We start from the raw sequence: 18,306 nt of genomic DNA on the forward strand, positions 1-18,306 counted from the left end.
TGGCTGGCAATATAAATACTTAGGGCAGCTTGCTATTAAATAAGTATGGTAAAAAAAAAATGTATAAAACCTGCGTAACTTCCTGCTCTGGGTGCAGGATTTGAGATTTTATTCTCCCTATACCTTTTTGCAGCTGCAAATAAACTTTTCTGCTTTTCCACCCCGTTGTGATTATTGGGTGACGCACACCAGGTAGCAAACCAACCCCAGCTGTTGTTTAGCCTCTTGGCACTGGGTGCCGGCAACAGCTTTTGGCATCCCTGGGTGGGCCATGAGGCTGCTATTTAGCCTTGCCCAGACCCCTCCTGGAGGTCAAGGATTGCGGTGAGAACCGACTCGCCCAGTGCACAGCGGTGAGTTCATCAGGGGTCTTGGAAAAAATGCGATTTGATCGGCCCCCGGAGGGCACAACGGTGCAATGCACTCATATAGTGGAGAAGCAGCTGCGGACAACGGTGAGGAACCGGTCCCTTGAATAAGGTAGGAACCTTTTAAAATCCGGATTGTATGCTCTGTTGGAACCTGGGGACGCCCAGAGTTACCCTGTAGGTATGGGACAGGGACAGAGCTCGGGGGTTAGGGCACAGTGTACGCCCCTAGAATGCATTCTAGCAAACTGGAAGGTATTTGGTGCGGATCCAATAACTAAAAGCCAATTAAAATGATTCTGTACAGTTAACTGGCCTCAATATCAACTAAAGGACCAGGAGTGGTGGCCACCAGGAGGGTCAATTAATTACAACACGATCCTTCAGTTACTCCTGTTCTGTCAAAAAACAAAAAAATGGAATGAACGTATGTACACGCATTTGTTTCTGGCTTTATGTACTCGACCAGATATTTTACAGCACTGTAATCTGACTCCGACTGGTTCGGTAGCAGCTAATGTTAGTCCCCAGACCCCCACCCCCACTGTAATGACAGAGCCGGTGTCCCCTTTGGCCCCTACACTCACACCTTGTAAGTCCCCAATGCCTATACCCTTTAATCACCAAAACTAAAGTTGCCCGGTCTGGATCGGACAGACGTCCGGCCACAGGTTTATACTCATGTGGTTTGCAGGTTTATACTCATGTGCCCTTTAATCCTGTGAATTTGGCTGCTTTCAAAGCACAGGCAGGAGAGTTTTCCACCAACCCGAGCAGGTTTATATCAGTCTTTGAGGGGTGCCTCAGCAGTCACAAGCCGGACCGGGATGATTGTAACATCCTCCTGCGAACCCTATTGTCTAAGGTTGAAAGACAACAGGTTGTGTCCAAGGCAAGGAAAAAGGCGCAGAAACAGTACGACCGGGATCGTATTAATGTCCCTGACCCGGATGCACAAGTCCCCCGAGCAGACCCCAGGTGGGATCCAAATGATCATGGGAATATGACCCGCCTTACCTCCTATAAGAAGTTGCTTTTGCATGGACTCTGTCACTCGGCTGTCCAACATAATAATTGGGCAAAGCCATATGAAGTAATGCAGGATTTTTAAAAAAGCCCAGGGGCCTTTCTACAGCAGTGTACAGTGTATTCGGGACACAATTCAACAGAACACTAATGCAGACCCCAATGATCAGGCAACTGAGTCAATTATTAAGGGAATTTTTACAAGCAGAGCAGCCCCTGATATTAAAAAAAAGTTACAAAAAAAAAAAATTTAATGGGCATGACCATGGCACAAATCTTAGAGACTGCAAACCAAGCTTATAGTCTAAAAAAAACAAAACAAAAATAAAAGCAAGTGACACTGATGGTAACAGCGGTACAGGCCAGCACTAAGGGAAGTGGCCAGGGAGGAAGAAGCCGTGAACGCGAACGTCCGGGCTTGCAGAAGAGACGACTGGGTCGCAACCAGTGTGCCTTGTGTCGACAAGAGAAACACTGGAAAAATGAGTGCCCAAAAAAAAAAAAAAAAAAAGGGGGGTGCCTCTATAATGGCAATGGCAGAGCAGGAATAGGGGTGTCAGGGGAGACGGACCACCCTACCCCCAGAACCCCAAGTAAAGATGCGGGTAAAAAGCTCAGAAATAGATTTTTTAGTGGACTCTAAAACGGCCTGAACTGCCATAAATCGACCCCTTCAGTTGCCAGTAGCAGATTCCCTTACCGTGGTGGGAGCCACAGGCAGAGACACCAAGTGCCCAGTGTATGCCCCAGCGGAATGTGCTTTGGGAAACAGGACTATATCCCACAAGCTGATATACCTCTCTGAGTGTCCAACACCTCTGCTGGGACGGGATCTGCTTTGTCGCCTTGGTGCCACCCTGCATTTTCCTGAGGACGAAATAACCCTTACCTTACCCCCTGAGAATGTATGGATCATGACCCTTGCAGTTGAGCCCTCAGCCATGGAAGCCCCAGAATGGAGCCCGTGGGAAGACCAGGTGTACCCCCTCATGTGGGCATCAGGAATCCCAGGAAAGGCCACCCACCAGACCCCCATTACTATTCAGCTCATACCAGGGAAAGGCCCAGTGCAAGTAAAAGAGTATCCAATCAAAAGAAAAGCCAAAAAAGGTTTACAAAAAACTATAAATCGATTCCTAATGTATGGTATTCTCCGGGAATGTCAGTCAGCCTGGAACACTCCCATTCTACCCGTACAGAAGCCTAATGGCACATATTGGCTACAGGACCTAAGGGGCAGTCAATAAACGGGTTAAGACTTTGCACCCTCTTGTCCCTAACCCGTATACCTTATTGGCTTCTATAGGGAGACAGTATACCCATTTTTCAGACCTTGATTTGAAAGATGCTTTCTTTACCATCCCAGTTGCCACCCCGTCACAGGAGATTTTCTCCTTCGAGTGGGAGGACCGAAATAGGGTTAAAAAGCAACTTTGCTGGACAGTGTTGGCCCAGGGATTTAAAAACTCCCCCACCCTCTTTGGCCAGGCTCTGGCCAGGGACCTAAAGGAGTGGGATAATGAGAAGGCCCTCCTTCTGCAGTATGTAAATAATTTGTTAATTGCCACTGTGGGCCAAACCCCCTGCCTTAAAGCCACAGTGAGCCTCCTGAATTTTATTGGACTCCGGGGATATCGGCTAGCACGGAGTAAGGCTCAAATTGCCCTCCCAGAGGTATGGTACCTCGGGTTTCACATACGGCAGGGGGAGCGTCAGCTTTCAAACGAAAGGAAGGAAGCTATCTGTCAAGTTCCTACCCCAAGTAATCGTAAGCGGCTCAGAGCATTTCTAGGTATGGCAGGCTTTTGCAGGATATGAATCCCAGAGTTTGGACTGTGGGCTAAACCCCTGTACAACTGTGTAAAAGAAGCAAATCATGACCCCTTCTATTGGACCCCAGAGGCTGACAGGGCATTTAAAATCTTAAAAAAGAAATTAATGGAAGCCCTGGCTCTGGGCCTGCCGGATCTCTCTAAGCCATTTCAGTTGTATGTACATGAACAAAAGGGGGTGGCCCTAGGAGTGCTCACACAGCTGTTAGGAGCATGGAGACGTCCTGTGGCTTATTTTTCTAAGCAACTGGATCAGGTTGCAAAGGCTTGGCCGGCATGTTTACGGGCGGTCGCAGCTACTGCCCTATTGCTTGAGGAAGCCGAGAAGCTAACATTGGAAGGGGTTATGCACATCTATACTCCCCATATGGTCCAAGCCTTATTGGATGCAAAGGGAGGGCTTTGGCTCACCCAGGCTCGGATTGCTCGGTACCAGGCTAAGCTGTTAGAGAACTCTGAAGTCACCTTACAGCCTTGCCCCTCCCTTAACCCAGCCACTCTCTTGCCAGAAACAGAGAAACAGAAACATGACTGTTTAGAGATCATAGACGCCCAGTACTCCAGCCGTCCGGATTTAAAGGATGTACCCCTCCCAAATGCAGATTATGAGTGGTACACTGATGGTAGCAGTACTGTAATAGGTGGGCAAAGGAGGGCAGGTTATGCTGTTGTGACCCTCCATGACACTGTGGAAGCTGAAGGTTTGCCTGCTGGGACCTCTGCCCAGCTTGCCGAACTGATAGCCCTGACCCGTGCACTTGAACTGTCAAAAGGAAAGCGGGTCAACATTTTTACTAATTCAAAGTATGCTTTTGGTGTGCTGCATGCTCATGCTGGCCTATGGAAGCAAAGGGGAATGCTGACAGCCCAAGGCTCCCCAGTCAAGTATGGGCCCCAAATCCTCCGGCTCCTAGAAGCCGTACAACTTCCCTCGGAAGTGGCAGTGGTAGACTGTAAAGCCCATCAAAGAGAGGATCAAGATGTGGCCAGAGGTAACGCCCAGGCAAATAGAAAGGCTAAGCATGCTGCCACCCTGCCATCCCCTCAGACTGAGAACGCCCATATGCATGCCCTTATCCCATCAGTAGGGGAGCTTCCAACCCTTCAGTACTCTGGGGAGGAGAGACAGCTAACTGACAAACTCGATCTCCAGGAAAAGGAGGGATGGCTCCATTCCCCAGAAGGGAAGGTCCTCCTACCAAAGGGCCTGATCCGGCCGGTGCTGCAGAAACTACATCAAACCACTCATGCTGGCAGGGAAGCACTTATCCAGCTAATGGGAAAATACTTTATCACTTCCGGACTCCGACCCCTGGCTGCCCAGGTACAAGCAGACTACTTAGTCTGCCAAAAAAATAACCCCTAACCGGGACATCCTGTGCCACCAGCTGCCCTAGAACCCACTCCGGGCCCTGGACAAGTGTGTCAAATAAACTTTACTGAGTTTCTCCGGACCCAAGGGTTCAAATATCTCCTTGTCATAGTGTATTGGTTCAGCGGATGGCCAGAAGCCTTCCCCTGCCGTAATTGCACTGCCAGGACAGTGGCCCTCAAGTTTGTTAAGGAGATCATTCCTCGCTTTGGACTCCCCCTGTGGATGAAATTTGACAACGGGACACATTTCACGTCAAAAATCATTCAAAGCATCTCACATGCCTTACAGATCCCCTGGAAACGCCATACGCCCTGGAGACCGCAAGCCAGTAGTGTAGTGAAGCGTACCAATCAGACCCGTAAACGGCATCTCTCAAAAGTGTGCCAAGAAGCCTCACTGCGATGGCCTGATGCTTTGCCCCTCGTCCTGCTCCATGTCCGCGCTCTCCCTAAGGGTAAATTAGGGCTCAGTCCCTTTAAAATGATGTGTAAAAGGGCATGGCCTGTGAATGGCACCCCGGTTCTGTCAGGGGAATGGGAGTTGGGTAATGGTTTGTTGTCACAGTATATGTGTTCCCTGTCTGCTGTTCTCTTGTCTCTTCACAGGTATACCAAGGATTCCCAGCCTCTCCCCTTGGACTCTCCCGTTCACTCCTTACAGCCCGGTGACTCCGTGCTTGTTCGTACCTGGAAAGACGAACCTCTCCAGGAAAAGTGGAAAGGACCCTATGCCGTCCTGCGGATCTCCCATACAGCGGCAAAAATCAAGAGGCACAAGAACTGAATCCATCACTCTCGGCTGAAGGCAGTACCCGCCCCCTCGTCAGCAGAACAGTGGACCGTCCAACCTGCTGACTCCTCATCTAGTGACGATCTCGGGCTAAAGCTACTGTTTAAAAGACACAAATAGCGGGCATCTTAATGCTAAAATGGGCCCACCCAGGTACTGGAGACCCTAGGTTGGGAAGACTCTGGTGATAATTAATTGGGTAACATTGTTATTCTCTGTATTGTTATTTCCAAACTGTGCATATCGGGAGCATAACTCCTTTGTTTCGCTTGCGCACCATGGTGCTACTTTAACAAACCAGATTGATTGCTGGGTATGTGCTCCGACTCCACTGTCCCCCAAAATGGGAATGCCCCTTGACATGCTGCCCCTGACTCTAGCAGAATTAGCACCACCGAAGAGCAGGAAAGAACGGACTCGCCATTCTGGAATAAGACCTCTTTACAGCAAGCCACCTATCAGGACCAGGAGTATTCAGCTGCAGTACTCACCGAGGGAGTGTTATGTTTTACACGAAACCAGTCTGATCACTATGGGCGTCCTGTGGGAAAGAGCTCCTCTGTTATTATGCAGTGGGCTGATGCGTATTGGATAAAGACCAACAGGGGAGGCCAGCAGTTTGGGTGTAACGGTTCCTCCCCTTTTAGGGAAACTCTTACAAATAATCTTACCACAAAAAAAGGTTTGGAAATATAACTTGCCGTCCAGTTAATATCTCCAATGTAGCAAGCCAATGATAAGTTTGTAGTGGTCCCTATGGCGAGTGTAATTTAAACGGCACAATTAAAAACGCCCCCACTTGTACCCAGTCAGGAGAATGGGATGCCCCCTTAGGGGCATATGAACTGTTTAAAAAAACAGCTTTAAATATCCCAGGAATCCCCTTAAGAAACAGTCCTTACTGGGCCCTACAGGGTCACTATTTTGTATGTCGCCAAAAGGCTTACAAGGTGCTGCCAGCCAGCTGGACAGGTAGCTGTTATATAGCTCATGAAGTTCCTCATCTGTCAATAACTGCCACACTGCCCAAAAAAAACTTTAAACTATCTCTTGGCATCCCAAGGAGGGGTTTGTGCCCTCGTCGGGCCCCAGTGTTATGTATATGTAAATGATAGCAGTTATAAAATCTATGAGAAGGCGGTACAGGCTGAGGCCCATGCCCTAGCCGGAGCACAGGTTGCCTATACTGCCCCCAAGAGCGATTGGTTGCAAACCTTGTTTTCAGGCTGGGGTTTGTCGTTTTGGCTTGGTGGTTTATTTAGCCTGTTATTGAAACTTCTCTTTCCTGTATTGCTTGTATTACCGGTATTATGCTGTGCAGTATTATGTGTTAGGGCCCTTTTGCAAAAGTTAATAAGTCCTTCTCTTCAGGGCTATCACAAAGTGCTTATGCAAAATCCTATTGTAAAGAAATAAGTAGCCCAAGTAAGAAAACTCAGAGCCAAGGTTGTTGAGTGTTCTCAAAGGAGGGAGTTGTTAAAAACACTGGGGCATGGCCACTAAATAACTCAAAAAAATGGAAAACCACGAGTGTCAATGAAGCCCCCTCGCACTAGGCCCAAGTGTCCTTGGCCCCCCCGCCTGGAGGCACTCGCAGCAGTTATGCTGAGGATCTGCAACAACAGGTTGCAGAGTCAGACTGCCTGAAACTAAGCAAGGCCAAACAGGGCAAATATAAAAAAACAATGCTAAATAAAGCAGCTTTATGTATGGTTTAACAAATAATACAAAAAACAAAAAAACTAGCTGAAAATTGAATTGGCTGGCAATATAAATACTTAGGGCAGCTTGCTATTAAATAAGTATGCTAAAAAAAAATGTATAAAAGTCTATGTAACTTCCTGCTCTAGGTGCAGGATTTGAGATTTTATTCTCCCTGGACCTTTTTGCAGCTGCAAATAAACTTTTCTGCTTTTCCACCCCGTTGTGATTATTGGGTGACGCACACCAGGTAGCAAACCAACCCCAGCTGTTGTTTAGCCTCTCGGCACTGGGTGCCAGCAGCAGGAGTCTCACTAAGGGGGTGACACCTGCCCCAGGGGCTCATGGGAGTCTCGTTGAGGGGTGCATGACAGCTGCCCCAGGGGCTCATGGGAGTCTCGCTAAGGGGGGGGGGGGGAGAACACCTGCCCCAGGGGCTCATGGGAGTCTCGCTAAGGGGTCAGGGAGTGTGATACCTGCCCCAGGGGCTCATGGGAGTCTCGCTAAGGGGTCAGGGAGTGCGACACCTGCCCTAGGGGCTCATGGGAGTCTCGCTGAGGGGGGAGGGGGGTGCGACACCTGCCCCAGGGGCTCATGGGGAGTCTCGCTGAGGGGGGCACGGACGACACCTGCCCCAGGGGCTCAAAGGCCCCCCTCCCACGGGCAGCCGCCTCAGCTGCTGATGGGAGCCTGGCTACAGCATGACAGCTGCCAGCTCAGCTCCTCTCCCCCCCCCTTAGGGCCCCCCCAGCCCTCACCTCCTCTTCCACAGCAGGGACTGGCTGCCCCCCCTTCAGGCCACAGCGGGGCAGCCCGACCTGGACCCCACTGCCCTGCATCACAGGGTGGGGGGGCCAGGAGGACCCCCAAGCAGGGGTCTGGCTCAGGCCACGGGGAGCCCGGCTTGGAGGGCTGGGGGATCGGGGAGTCTGGCTTAGGGGTAGCCACCCCAGGAGCTGCCCCGGAGACAAGGAGGACTCCATTTGCCAGCTGTGTTTCAGGCCTTTATTTACCCCCTTGTCTCCCCCCCGGCTAGGGATACGCGTCTCCCCGCTGGAGCCAGGGCAGCCGTGCCCGCAGCAGCACCAGGCAGCCCAGGATGCCGAGGGCAGACAGCAACGCGACCCCCAGCCCCACGTACACCAGCGTGGTGACCCAGAAGGCGAAGAGGTAGAGGGGGCGGGAGCAGAAATCCGGATTCTTGGGGTCCTTGTACTCCGGGGGGTAGATGGAGTAGACCCAGACGTTACCTGGCAGGAGGGGGGAGAAAAGAGACTGGAGGTCAGAGGTCAAGGCTGGCTGGGGAGGGGGCCCAAACGCAGCCGAGGGGAGTCTCGCTAAGGGGGGAGAGGACCCACCCAGAGGAGGCACAGACTCCAGGGACCCCCCCCGCTAACCCCCCCCCTCCCCTGCCCCAAGGCAGGCAGTGCCCCAGAGTCAGTCCTCAGGGAAGGGGGGCAGTGGGAGCCAGGCGGGGCTCAGCCCCTCCCTGGGGTGAAGCAGAGGTGCGGGGATAGCGGGGTGACCGGGGCGTCGGGGAGGGGGGCGCTCACCGGCGATGAACCACGCGAAGAGGAAGAGCAGGAAAGCCGCCCTCCAGCCGCGGGTGCCGGGGCTCAGCTGGGGCGGGTCCGTCCCGTCCCCGCAGGGCAGGCAGGTCAGCAGCAGGAAGAGCAGGGCGGCGCTGCCCCCCACCAGCAGGTAGCAGGGCAGCAGGGGCTGGTGCGGGCACTGGCCCAGGTACAAGGCTCCTGCCGTGGGGAGAGGGGGTCAGTGCCCGGGGCAGCCCCTGCCCAGGGGGCACCCACACGGGGTGGGCTCAGCCCCGGGGGGAGCGGGGCGGACACTCACCGACGACAAGGCTGGCGATTGGCAGCACCGAGGCCGCTGCCTTCCCCAGGACTGGAAGAGAGAGAGCCGGGTTAGGGGCAGGCGAGGAGGACGGCGGGGGTCAGAGGGCCCGAGGGGCCCGGCGGCCCGAGGGGCCCGGCACTTACAGTTCAGCACAGGGTGCCCAGGGGACTCCTCCGTGCCTGGCAGCAGGGGGGCCCTGTGGCCATCTGCATCCTCCGCCATGTCTCAGGGGCCCGGAGCTGGGGGCATGGAGAGGGTTAAAGCTGCCGGTGCCCCCCCACGCCCGACCCACAGCCCCGCCCAGCCCTGGGCTCCCCCCAGCCCTGCCGGTGCCCCTCACGCCCGACCCACAACCCAGCCCAGCCCTGGGTTCCCCCCAGCCCTGCCGGTGCCCCTCACACCTGACCCACAGCCCCCCGCCAGCCCAGCCCTGGGTTCCCCCCAGCCCTGCCGGTGCCCCTCACGCCCGACCCACAGCCCCGCCCAGCCCTGGGCTCCCCCCAGCCCTGCCGGTGCCCCCCACGCCCGACCCACAGCCCCGCCCAGCCCTGGGTTCCCCCAGCCCTGCCGGTGCCCCTCACGCCCGACCCACAGCCCCGCCCAGCCCTGGGCTCCCCCCAGCCCTGCCGGTGCCCCTCACGCCCGACCCACAACCCAGCCCAGCCCTGGGTTCCCCCCAGCCCTGCCGGTGCCCCTCACACCTGACCCACAGCCCCCCGCCAGCCCAGCCCTGGGCTCCCCCCAGCCCTGCCGGTGCCCCTCACGCCCGACCCACAGCCCCCCGACAGCCCAGCCCTGGGCTCCCCCCAGCCCCGCCGGTGCCCCTCACGCCCGACCCACAGCCCCCCGACAGCCCAGCCCTGGGCTCCCCCCAGCCCCGCCGGTGCCCCTCACGCCCGACCCACAGCCCCCCGACAGCCCAGCCCTGGGCTCCCCCCAGCCCTGCCGGTGCCCCTCACGCCCGACCCACAGCCCAGCCCAGCCCTGGGCTCCCCCCAGCCCTGCCGGTGCCCCTCACGCCCGACCCACAACCCAGCCCAGCCCTGGGTTCCCCCCAGCCCTGCCGGTGCCCCTCACACCTGACCCACAGCCCCCCGCCAGCCCAGCCCTGGGTTCCCCCCAGCCCTGCCGGTGCCCCTCACACCTGACCCACAGCCCCCCGCCAGCCCAGCCCAGGGCTCCCCCCAGCCCTGCCGGTGCCCCTCACGCCCAACCCACAGCCCAGCCCAGCCCTGGGTTCCCCCAGCCCTGCCGGTGCCCCTCACGCCCGACCCACAGCCCCCCTGCCAGCCCAGCCCAGCCCTGGGCTCCCCCCGGCCCTGCCGGTGCCCCTCACGCCCGACCCACAGCCCCCCGCCAGCCCAGCCCAGCCCTGGGCTCCCCCCAGCCCTGCCGGTGCCCCGCACGCCCGACCCACAGCCCAGCCCAGCCCTGGGCTCCCCCCAGCCCTGCCCGTGCCCCGCACGCCCGACCCACAGCCCAGCCCAGCCCTGGGCTCCCCCCAGCCCTGCCCGTGCCCCGCACGCCCGACCCACAACCCAGCCCAGCCCTGGGTTCCCCCCAGCCCTGCCGGTGCCCCTCACACCTGACCCACAGCCCCCCGCCAGCCCAGCCCTGGGCTCCCCCCAGCCCTGCCGGTGCCCCTCACGCCCGACCCACAGCCCCGCCCAGCCCTGGGCTCCCCCCAGCCCTGCCGGTGCCCCCCACGCCCGACCCACAGCCCCGCCCAGCCCTGGGCTCCCCCCAGCCCTGCCGGTGCCCCTCACGGCCGACCCACAACCCAGCCCAGCCCTGGGTTCCCCCCAGCCCTCCCAGTGCCCCTCACGCCCGACCCACAGCCCAGCCCAGCCCTGGGCTCCCCCCAGCCCTGCCGGTGCCCCTCACGCCCGACCCACAGCCCCCCGACAGCCCAGCCCTGGGCTCCCCCCAGCCCCGCCGGTGCCCCTCACGCCCGACCCACAGCCCCCCGACAGCCCAGCCCTGGGCTCCCCCCAGCCCTGCCGGTGCCCCTCACGCCCGACCCACAGCCCAGCCCAGGGCTCCCCCCAGCCCTGCCGGTGCCCCTCACGCCCGACCCACAGCCCCGCCCAGCCCTGGGTTCCCCCAGCCCTGCCAGTGCCCCTCACGCCCGACCCACAGCCCCCCCGCCAGCCCAGCCCAGCCCTGGGCTCCCCCCGGCCCTGCCAGTGCCCCTCACGCCCGACCCACAGCCCAGCCCAGCCCAGCCCTGGGCTCCCCCCAGCCCTGCCGGTGCCCCTCACGCCCAACCCACAGCCCAGCCCAGGGCTCCCCCCAGCCCTGCCGGTGCCCCTCACGCCCGACCCACAGCCCCACCCAGCCCTGGGTTCCCCCAGCCCTGCCAGTGCCCCTCACGCCCGACCCACAGCCCCCCCGCCAGCCCAGCCCAGCCCTGGGCTCCCCCCGGCCCTGCCAGTGCCCCTCACGCCCGACCCACAGCCCCCCGCCAGCCCAGCCCAGCCCTGGGCTCCCCCCAGCCCTGCCGGTGCCCCGCACGCCCGACCCACAGCCCAGCCCAGCCCTGGGCTCCCCCCAGCCCTGCCGGTGCCCCTCACGCCCGACCCACAGCCCCCCGACAGCCCAGCCCTGGGCTCCCCCCAGCCCTGCCCGTGCCCCTCACTCCCGACCCACAGCCCCCCGACAGCCCAGCCCAGCCCTGGGCTCCCCCCAGCCCTGCCGGTGCCCCTCACGCCCGACCCACAACCCAGCCCAGCCCTGGGTTCCCCCCAGCCCTGCCAGTGCCCCTCACGCCCGACCCACAGCCCCCCGCCAGCCCAGCCCAGCCCTGCCGGTGCCCCTCACACCCGACCCACAGCCCCCCCAACAGCCCAGCCCAGCCCTGGGCTCCCCCCAGCCCTGCCGGTGCCCCTCACACCCGACCCACAGCCCCCCGACAGCCCAGCCCTGGGCTCCCCCCAGCCCTGCCAGTGCCCCTCACGCCCGACCCACAGCCCCCCCGCCAGCCCAGCCCAGGGCTCCCCCCAGCCCTGCCGGTGCCCCTCACGCCCAACCCACAGCCCAGCCCAGCCCTGGGCTCCCCCCAGCCCTGCCGGTGCCCCTCACGCCCGACCCACAACCCAGCCCAGCCCTGGGTTCCCCCCAGCCCTGCCGGTGCCCCTCACACCTGACCCACAGCCCCCCGCCAGCCCAGCCCAGCCCTGGGCTCCCCCCGGCCCTGCCAGTGCCCCTCACGCCCGACCCACGGCCCCCCGCCAGCCCAGCCCAGCCCTGGGCTCCCCCCAGCCCTGCCGGTGCCCCTCACGCCCAACCCACAGCCCAGCCCAGCCCTGGGCTCTCCCCAGCCCTGCCGGTGCCCCGCACGCCCGACCCACAGCCCAGCCCAGCCCAGCCCTAGGCTTTCCCCAGCCCTGCCGGTGCCCCGCACGCCCGACCCACAGCCCCCTGACAGCCCAGCCCTGGGCTCCCCCCAGCCCTGCCCGTGTCCCTCACTCCCGACCCACAGCCCCCCGCCAGCCCAGCCCAGCCCTGGGCTCCCCCCAGCCCTGCCGGTGCCCCTCACGCCCGACCCACAGCCCAGCCCAGCCCTGGGTTCCCCCAGCCCTGCCGGTGCCCCTCACGCCCGACCCACAGCCCCCCTGCCAGCCCAGCCCAGCCCTGGGCTCCCCCCGGCCCTGCCGGTGCCCCTCACGCCCGACCCACGGCCCCCCGCCAGCCCAGCCCAGCCCTGGGCTCCCCCCAGCCCTGCCGGTGCCCCGCACGCCCGACCCACAGCCCAGCCCAGCCCTGGGCTCCCCCCAGCCCTGCCCGTGCCCCGCACGCCCGACCCACAGCCCAGCCCAGCCCTGGGCTCCCCCCAGCCCTGGGCTCCCCCCAGCCCTGCCCGTGCCCCGCACGCCCGACCCACAACCCAGCCCAGCCCTGGGTTCCCCCCAGCCCTGCCGGTGCCCCTCACACCTGACCCACAGCCCCCCGCCAGCCCAGCCCTGGGCTCCCCCCAGCCCTGCCGGTGCCCCTCACGCCCGACCCACAGCCCCGCCCAGCCCTGGGCTCCCCCCAGCCCTGCCGGTGCCCCCCACGCCCGACCCACAGCCCCGCCCAGCCCTGGGCTCCCCCCAGCCCTGCCGGTGCCCCCCACGCCCGACCCACAGCCCCGCCCAGCCCTGGGCTCCCCCCAGCCCTGCCGGTGCCCCTCACGGCCGACCCACAACCCAGCCCAGCCCTGGGTTCCCCCCAGCCCTCCCAGTGCCCCTCACGCCCGACCCACAGCCCAGCCCAGCCCTGGGCTCCCCCCAGCCCTGCCGGTGCCCCTCACGCCCGACCCACAGCCCCCCGACAGCCCAGCCCTGGGCTCCCCCCAGCCCCGCCGGTGCCCCTCACGCCCGACCCACAGCCCCCCGACAGCCCAGCCCTGGGCTCCCCCCAGCCCTGCCGGTGCCCCTCACGGCCCGACCCACAGCCCAGCCCAGGGCTCCCCCCAGCCCTGCCGGTGCCCCTCACGCCCGACCCACAGCCCCGCCCAGCCCTGGGTTCCCCCAGCCCTGCCAGTGCCCCTCACGCCCGACCCACAGCCCCCCCGCCAGCCCAGCCCAGCCCTGGGCTCCCCCCGGCCCTGCCAGTGCCCCTCACGCCCGACCCACAGCCCAGCCCAGCCCAGCCCTGGGCTCCCCCCAGCCCTGCCGGTGCCCCTCACGCCCAACCCACAGCCCAGCCCAGGGCTCCCCCCAGCCCTGCCGGTGCCCCTCACGCCCGACCCACAGCCCCACCCAGCCCTGGGTTCCCCCAGCCCTGCCAGTGCCCCTCACGCCCGACCCACAGCCCCCCCGCCAGCCCAGCCCAGCCCTGGGCTCCCCCCGGCCCTGCCAGTGCCCCTCACGCCCGACCCACGGCCCCCCGCCAGCCCAGCCCTGGGCTCCCCCCAGCCCTGCCGGTGCCCCGCACGCCCGACCCACAGCCCAGCCCAGCCCTGGGCTCCCCCCAGCCCTGCCGGTGCCCCTCACGCCCGACCCACAGCCCCCCGACAGCCCAGCCCTGGGCTCCCCCCAGCCCTGCCCGTGCCCCTCACTCCCGACCCACAGCCCCCCCGACAGCCCAGCCCAGCCCTGGGCTCCCCCCAGCCCTGCCGGTGCCCCTCACGCCCGACCCACAACCCAGCCCAGCCCTGGGTTCCCCCCAGCCCTGCCAGTGCCCCTCACGCCCGACCCACAGCCCCCCGCCAGCCCAGCCCAGCCCTGCCGGTGCCCCTCACACCCGACCCACAGCCCCCCCAACAGCCCAGCCCAGCCCTGGGCTCCCCCCAGCCCTGCCGGTGCCCCTCACGCCCGACCCACAGCCCCCCCGCCAGCCCAGCCCAGGGCTCCCCCCAGCCCTGCCGGTGCCCCTCACGCCCAACCCACAGCCCAGCCCAGCCCTGGGCTCCCCCCAGCCCTGCCGGTGCCCCTCACGCCCAACCCACAGCCCAGCCCAGCCCTGGGTTCCCCCCCAGCCCTGCCGGTGCCCCTCACACCTGACCCACAGCCCCCCGCCAGCCCAGCCCAGCCCTGGGCTCCCCCCGGCCCTGCCAGTGCCCCTCACGCCCGACCCACGGCCCCCCGCCAGCCCAGCCCAGCCCTGGGCTCCCCCCAGCCCTGCCGGTGCCCCTCACGCCCAACCCACAGCCCAGCCCAGCCCTGGGCTTTCCCCAGCCCTGCCGGTGCCCCCCACGCCCGACCCACAGCCCCCTGACAGCCCAGCCCTGGCTCCCCCCAGCCCTGCCCGTGTCCCTCACTCCCGACCCACAGCCCCCCGCCAGCCCAGCCCAGCCCTGGGCTCCCCCCAGCCCTGCGGTGCCCCTCACGCCCGACCCACAACCCATCCCAGCCCTGGGTTCCCCCCAGCCCTGCCGGTGCCCCTCACACCTGACCCACAGCCCCCCGCTAGGCCAGCCCTGGGCTCCCCCCAGCCCTGCCAGTGCCCCTCACGCCCGACCCACAGCCCCCCGCCAGCCCAGCCCAGCCCTGGGCTCCCCCCAGCCCTGCCGGTGCCCCTCACGCCCGACCCACAACCCAGCCCAGCCCTGGGTTCCCCCCAGCCCTGCCGGTGCCCCTCACACCCGACCCACAGCCCCCCGACAGCCCAGCCCTGGGCTCCCCCCAGCCCTGCCGGTGCCCCGCACGCCCCGACCCACAGCCCCCCGACAGCCCAGCCCTGGGCTCCCCCCAGCCCTGCCCGTGCCCCTCACTCCCGACCCACAACCCAGCCCAGCCCTGGGCTCCCCCCTATACGTATATCTATTTGCCCCGCACGCCCGACCCACAGCCCAGCCCAGCCCTGGGCTCCCCCCAGCCCTGCCGGTGCCCCGCACGCCCGACCCACAGCCCCCCGACAGCCCAGCCCTGGGCTCCCCCCAGCCCTGCCCGTGCCCCTCACTCCCGACCCACAACCCAGCCCAGCCCTGGGCTCCCCCCAGACCTGCCGGTGCCCCTCACGCCCGACCCACAACCCAGCCCAGCCCTGGGTTCCCCCCAGCCCTGCCGGTGCCCCTCACACCTGACCCACAGCCCCCCGCTAGCCCAGCCCTGGGCTCCCCCCAGCCCTGCCAGTGCCCCTCACGCCCGACCCACAGCCCCCCGCCAGCCCAGCCCAGCCCTGGGCTCCCCCCAGCCCTGCCGGTGCCCCTCACACCCGACCCACAGCCCCCCGACAGCCCAGCCCAGCCCTGGGCTCCCCCCAGCCCTGCCGGTGCCCCTCACACCCGACCCACAGCCCCCCGCCAGCCCAGCCCAGCCCTGGGCTCCCCCCAGCCCTGCCGGTGCCCCTCACGCCCGACCCACAGCCCAGCCCAGCCCTGGGCTCCCCCCAGCCCTGCCGGTGCCCCTCACACCTGACCCACAGCCCCCCGACAGCCGAGCCCTGCCGGTGCCCCTCACACCCGACCCACAGCTCCGCCCTGCCGGTGCCCCTCACACCCGACCCACAGCCCCCCAACAGCCCAGCTCTGGGCTCCCCCCAGCCCTGCCGGTGCCCCTCACGCCCGACCCACAGCCCCCGACAGCCCAGCCCTGGGCTCCCCCCAGCCCTGCCGGTGCCCCTCACTCCCGACCCACAGCCCCCCGACAGCCCAGCCCTGGGTTCCCCCAGCCCTGCCGGTGCCCCTCACTCCCGACCCACAACCCAGCCCAGCCCTGGGTTCAGCCCAGCCCTGCTGGTGCCCCTCACGCCTGACCCACAGCCCCCCGCCAGCCCAGCCCTGGGCTCCCCCCAGCCCTGCCGGTGCCCCCTCACTCCCGACCCACAGCCCCCCGACAGCCCAGCCCTGGGTTCCCCCAGCCCTGCCGGTGCCCCTCACTCCCGACCCACAACCCAGCCCAGCCCTGGGTTCAGCCCAGCCCTGCTGGTGCCCGTCACGCCCGACCCACAGCCCCCCGCCAGCCCAGCCCTGGGTTCCCCGAGCCCTGCCGGTGCCCCTCACGCCCGACCCCTATTAGCCCATCCAAGAGTTAGGAATCTCACCCTGGCAATTCCTACCTTCTGTCTTACAGCCCCCTTCCTGGGGCCTGACCTTTTATAGCCCCCCCACCCCCATGTAAGGTAGGCAGGGCCCCTCTCCCACTCCTTATAAGGACATTTCCCAGGGTGGAGGGTGGGGGTGTGAGTCTATGGGGCTGGGGTCCAGGTGTGCCCCACCCTAAGCGCAGCTGAAACAGTTCAGGGCGGGGCATCGTTTCAAATTGGTTTTATGGGAGGGAAGCTGGACCAGGAATCAGGACTCCTGGGTTCTTTTCCTGGCTCTGTGAGGCCATTAGGATCAGTGGGTTAGAACAAGGAAAGCTAGAACTCCTGGGTTCTCTCCCCAGCTCTGGGAAGGGAGTGGGGGCTGGGGGGCTAGGTGCCAGGACTCCTGGGTTCTCTCCCCGGCTCTGGGAGGGGAGTGGGGGCTGGGGGGTTAGAGCAGGGGGGGCTAGGCGCCAGGACTCCTGGGTTCTCTCCCCAGCTCTGCGAAGGGAATGGGGGCTGGGGGGGCTAGGTGCCAGGACTCCTGGGTTCTCTCCCCGGCTCTGGGAGGGGAGTGGGGGGCTGGGGGGTTAGAGCAGGGGGGGGCTAGGCGCCAGGACTCCTGGGTTCTCTCCCCAGCTCTGCGAAGGGAATGGGGGCTGGGGGGGCTAGGTGCCAGGACTCCTGGGTTCTTTCCCCAGCTCTAGGAAAGGAGTGGGGGCTAGGGGGCTAGGTGGCAGGACTCCTGGGTTCTCTCCCCGGCTCTGGGAGGGGAGTGGGGGCTGGGGGTTAGAGCAGGGGGGGCTAGGCGCCAGGACTCCTGGGTTCTCTCCCCAGCTCTGCGAGGGGAGTGGGGGCTGGGGGGTTAGAGCAGGGGGGGCTAGGCGCCAGGACTCCTGGGTTCTCTCCCCAGCTCTGCGAAGGGAATGGGGGCTGGGGGGGCTAGGTGCCAGGACTCCTGGGTTCTTTCCCCAGCTCTGGGAGGGGAGTGGGGCTGGGTGGTTAGAGCAGGGTGCTGGATGGTTCATGTCACAATCTAAGCTGTATCTTGGGAACTTCCTGCTGCTATTTTCTGCTGAGCTGGGCAGATAAAATAGTGGCTGTTATTACAGGAAGCTGAAGTCAGGGGGTTGGAGGGCAGGGCCTATCCCCTCTAGCATCCCCCTCCCCCATCAGGGCAGGTACTGGCTGGCTCAGGGGGTGGGGAATGGGGCACGGCCGCTATCCCCTCTAGGGGGTGTTGGCTCCCAGCTGACCCCCGGGCAGGGATTGGCTGGCTTTGGGGGTGGGGAATGGGGCATGGGGCCTATCCCCTCTATGGGGTACTGGCTCCCATCCACCCCCAGGTTCAGGACTGGCTGGCTCAGGGCATGGGGCACTGGCTGTGTTCTGGCCCCAAGATGGAAAGTCCCTCCACAGTGCATGTGCAGAACAAGTCTGTCCGATCTCAGCCCAGCTCATCGCTCCCGGCCCCCAGCACGAAACCACCCCACGCCCACCATCAGCCCCGGCACAGAGTCTGACGGCCCAGGAGTCCCCATAGACTGAGCCCTCCTCATGCTGAGGGCTGGCCTGAGGACTGTTCACCTACCCTCTGGGGGGGACCTCTGGCAGCTGTGACCCCGGTGGGCTCCAGGGAGAGAAACGGACTGAGGACGTTTCCACTCAGTCCCTGCAGAGTGAGCCAGTGGCCAAACCACAGCAGTGAACAGCTGATCACAACTTGACTTCCTGCCCCATATCACAGGAGGGGCTGAGGGCACCAGCAGAGCTGGGGGGGCAGGGCTGGGCTAGCAGGGGCTGTGGTCGGGACTGAGGGGAACCGGCAGGGCTGGGGGGGCAGGGCTGGGCTAGCAGGGGGCTGAGGGTCGGGAGTGAGGGGCACGGGCAGGGCTGCAGGGGCAGGGCTGCA

The 18,306-nt window shown here is 64.1% G+C and overlaps 1 protein-coding gene across 1 annotated transcript; it reads right to left on the minus strand.

The window, feature by feature from the left end:
• Nucleotides 1-8,082: 8,082 nt before the first annotated feature.
• LOC125629659 (transmembrane protein 272) lies at nucleotides 8,083-18,294 on the minus strand. The gene is made up of 5 exons (XM_048835042.2): nucleotides 17,986-18,294; nucleotides 9,089-9,184; nucleotides 8,943-8,993; nucleotides 8,645-8,842; nucleotides 8,083-8,341 (listed from the first exon to the last, which is right to left on the minus strand). The coding sequence occupies exons 2-5, from the start codon at nucleotides 9,165-9,167 to the stop codon at nucleotides 8,124-8,126; spliced, it is 546 nt and encodes a 181-aa protein (XP_048690999.2). The 5' UTR covers nucleotides 9,168-9,184; nucleotides 17,986-18,294; the 3' UTR covers nucleotides 8,083-8,123.
• Between the last annotated feature and the right edge of the window lie 12 nt (nucleotides 18,295-18,306).

Source organism: Caretta caretta, chromosome 28 (genome assembly GCF_965140235.1).
Source record: "Caretta caretta isolate rCarCar2 chromosome 28, rCarCar1.hap1, whole genome shotgun sequence".
Taxonomy (NCBI): Eukaryota; Metazoa; Chordata; order Testudines; family Cheloniidae; genus Caretta; species Caretta caretta.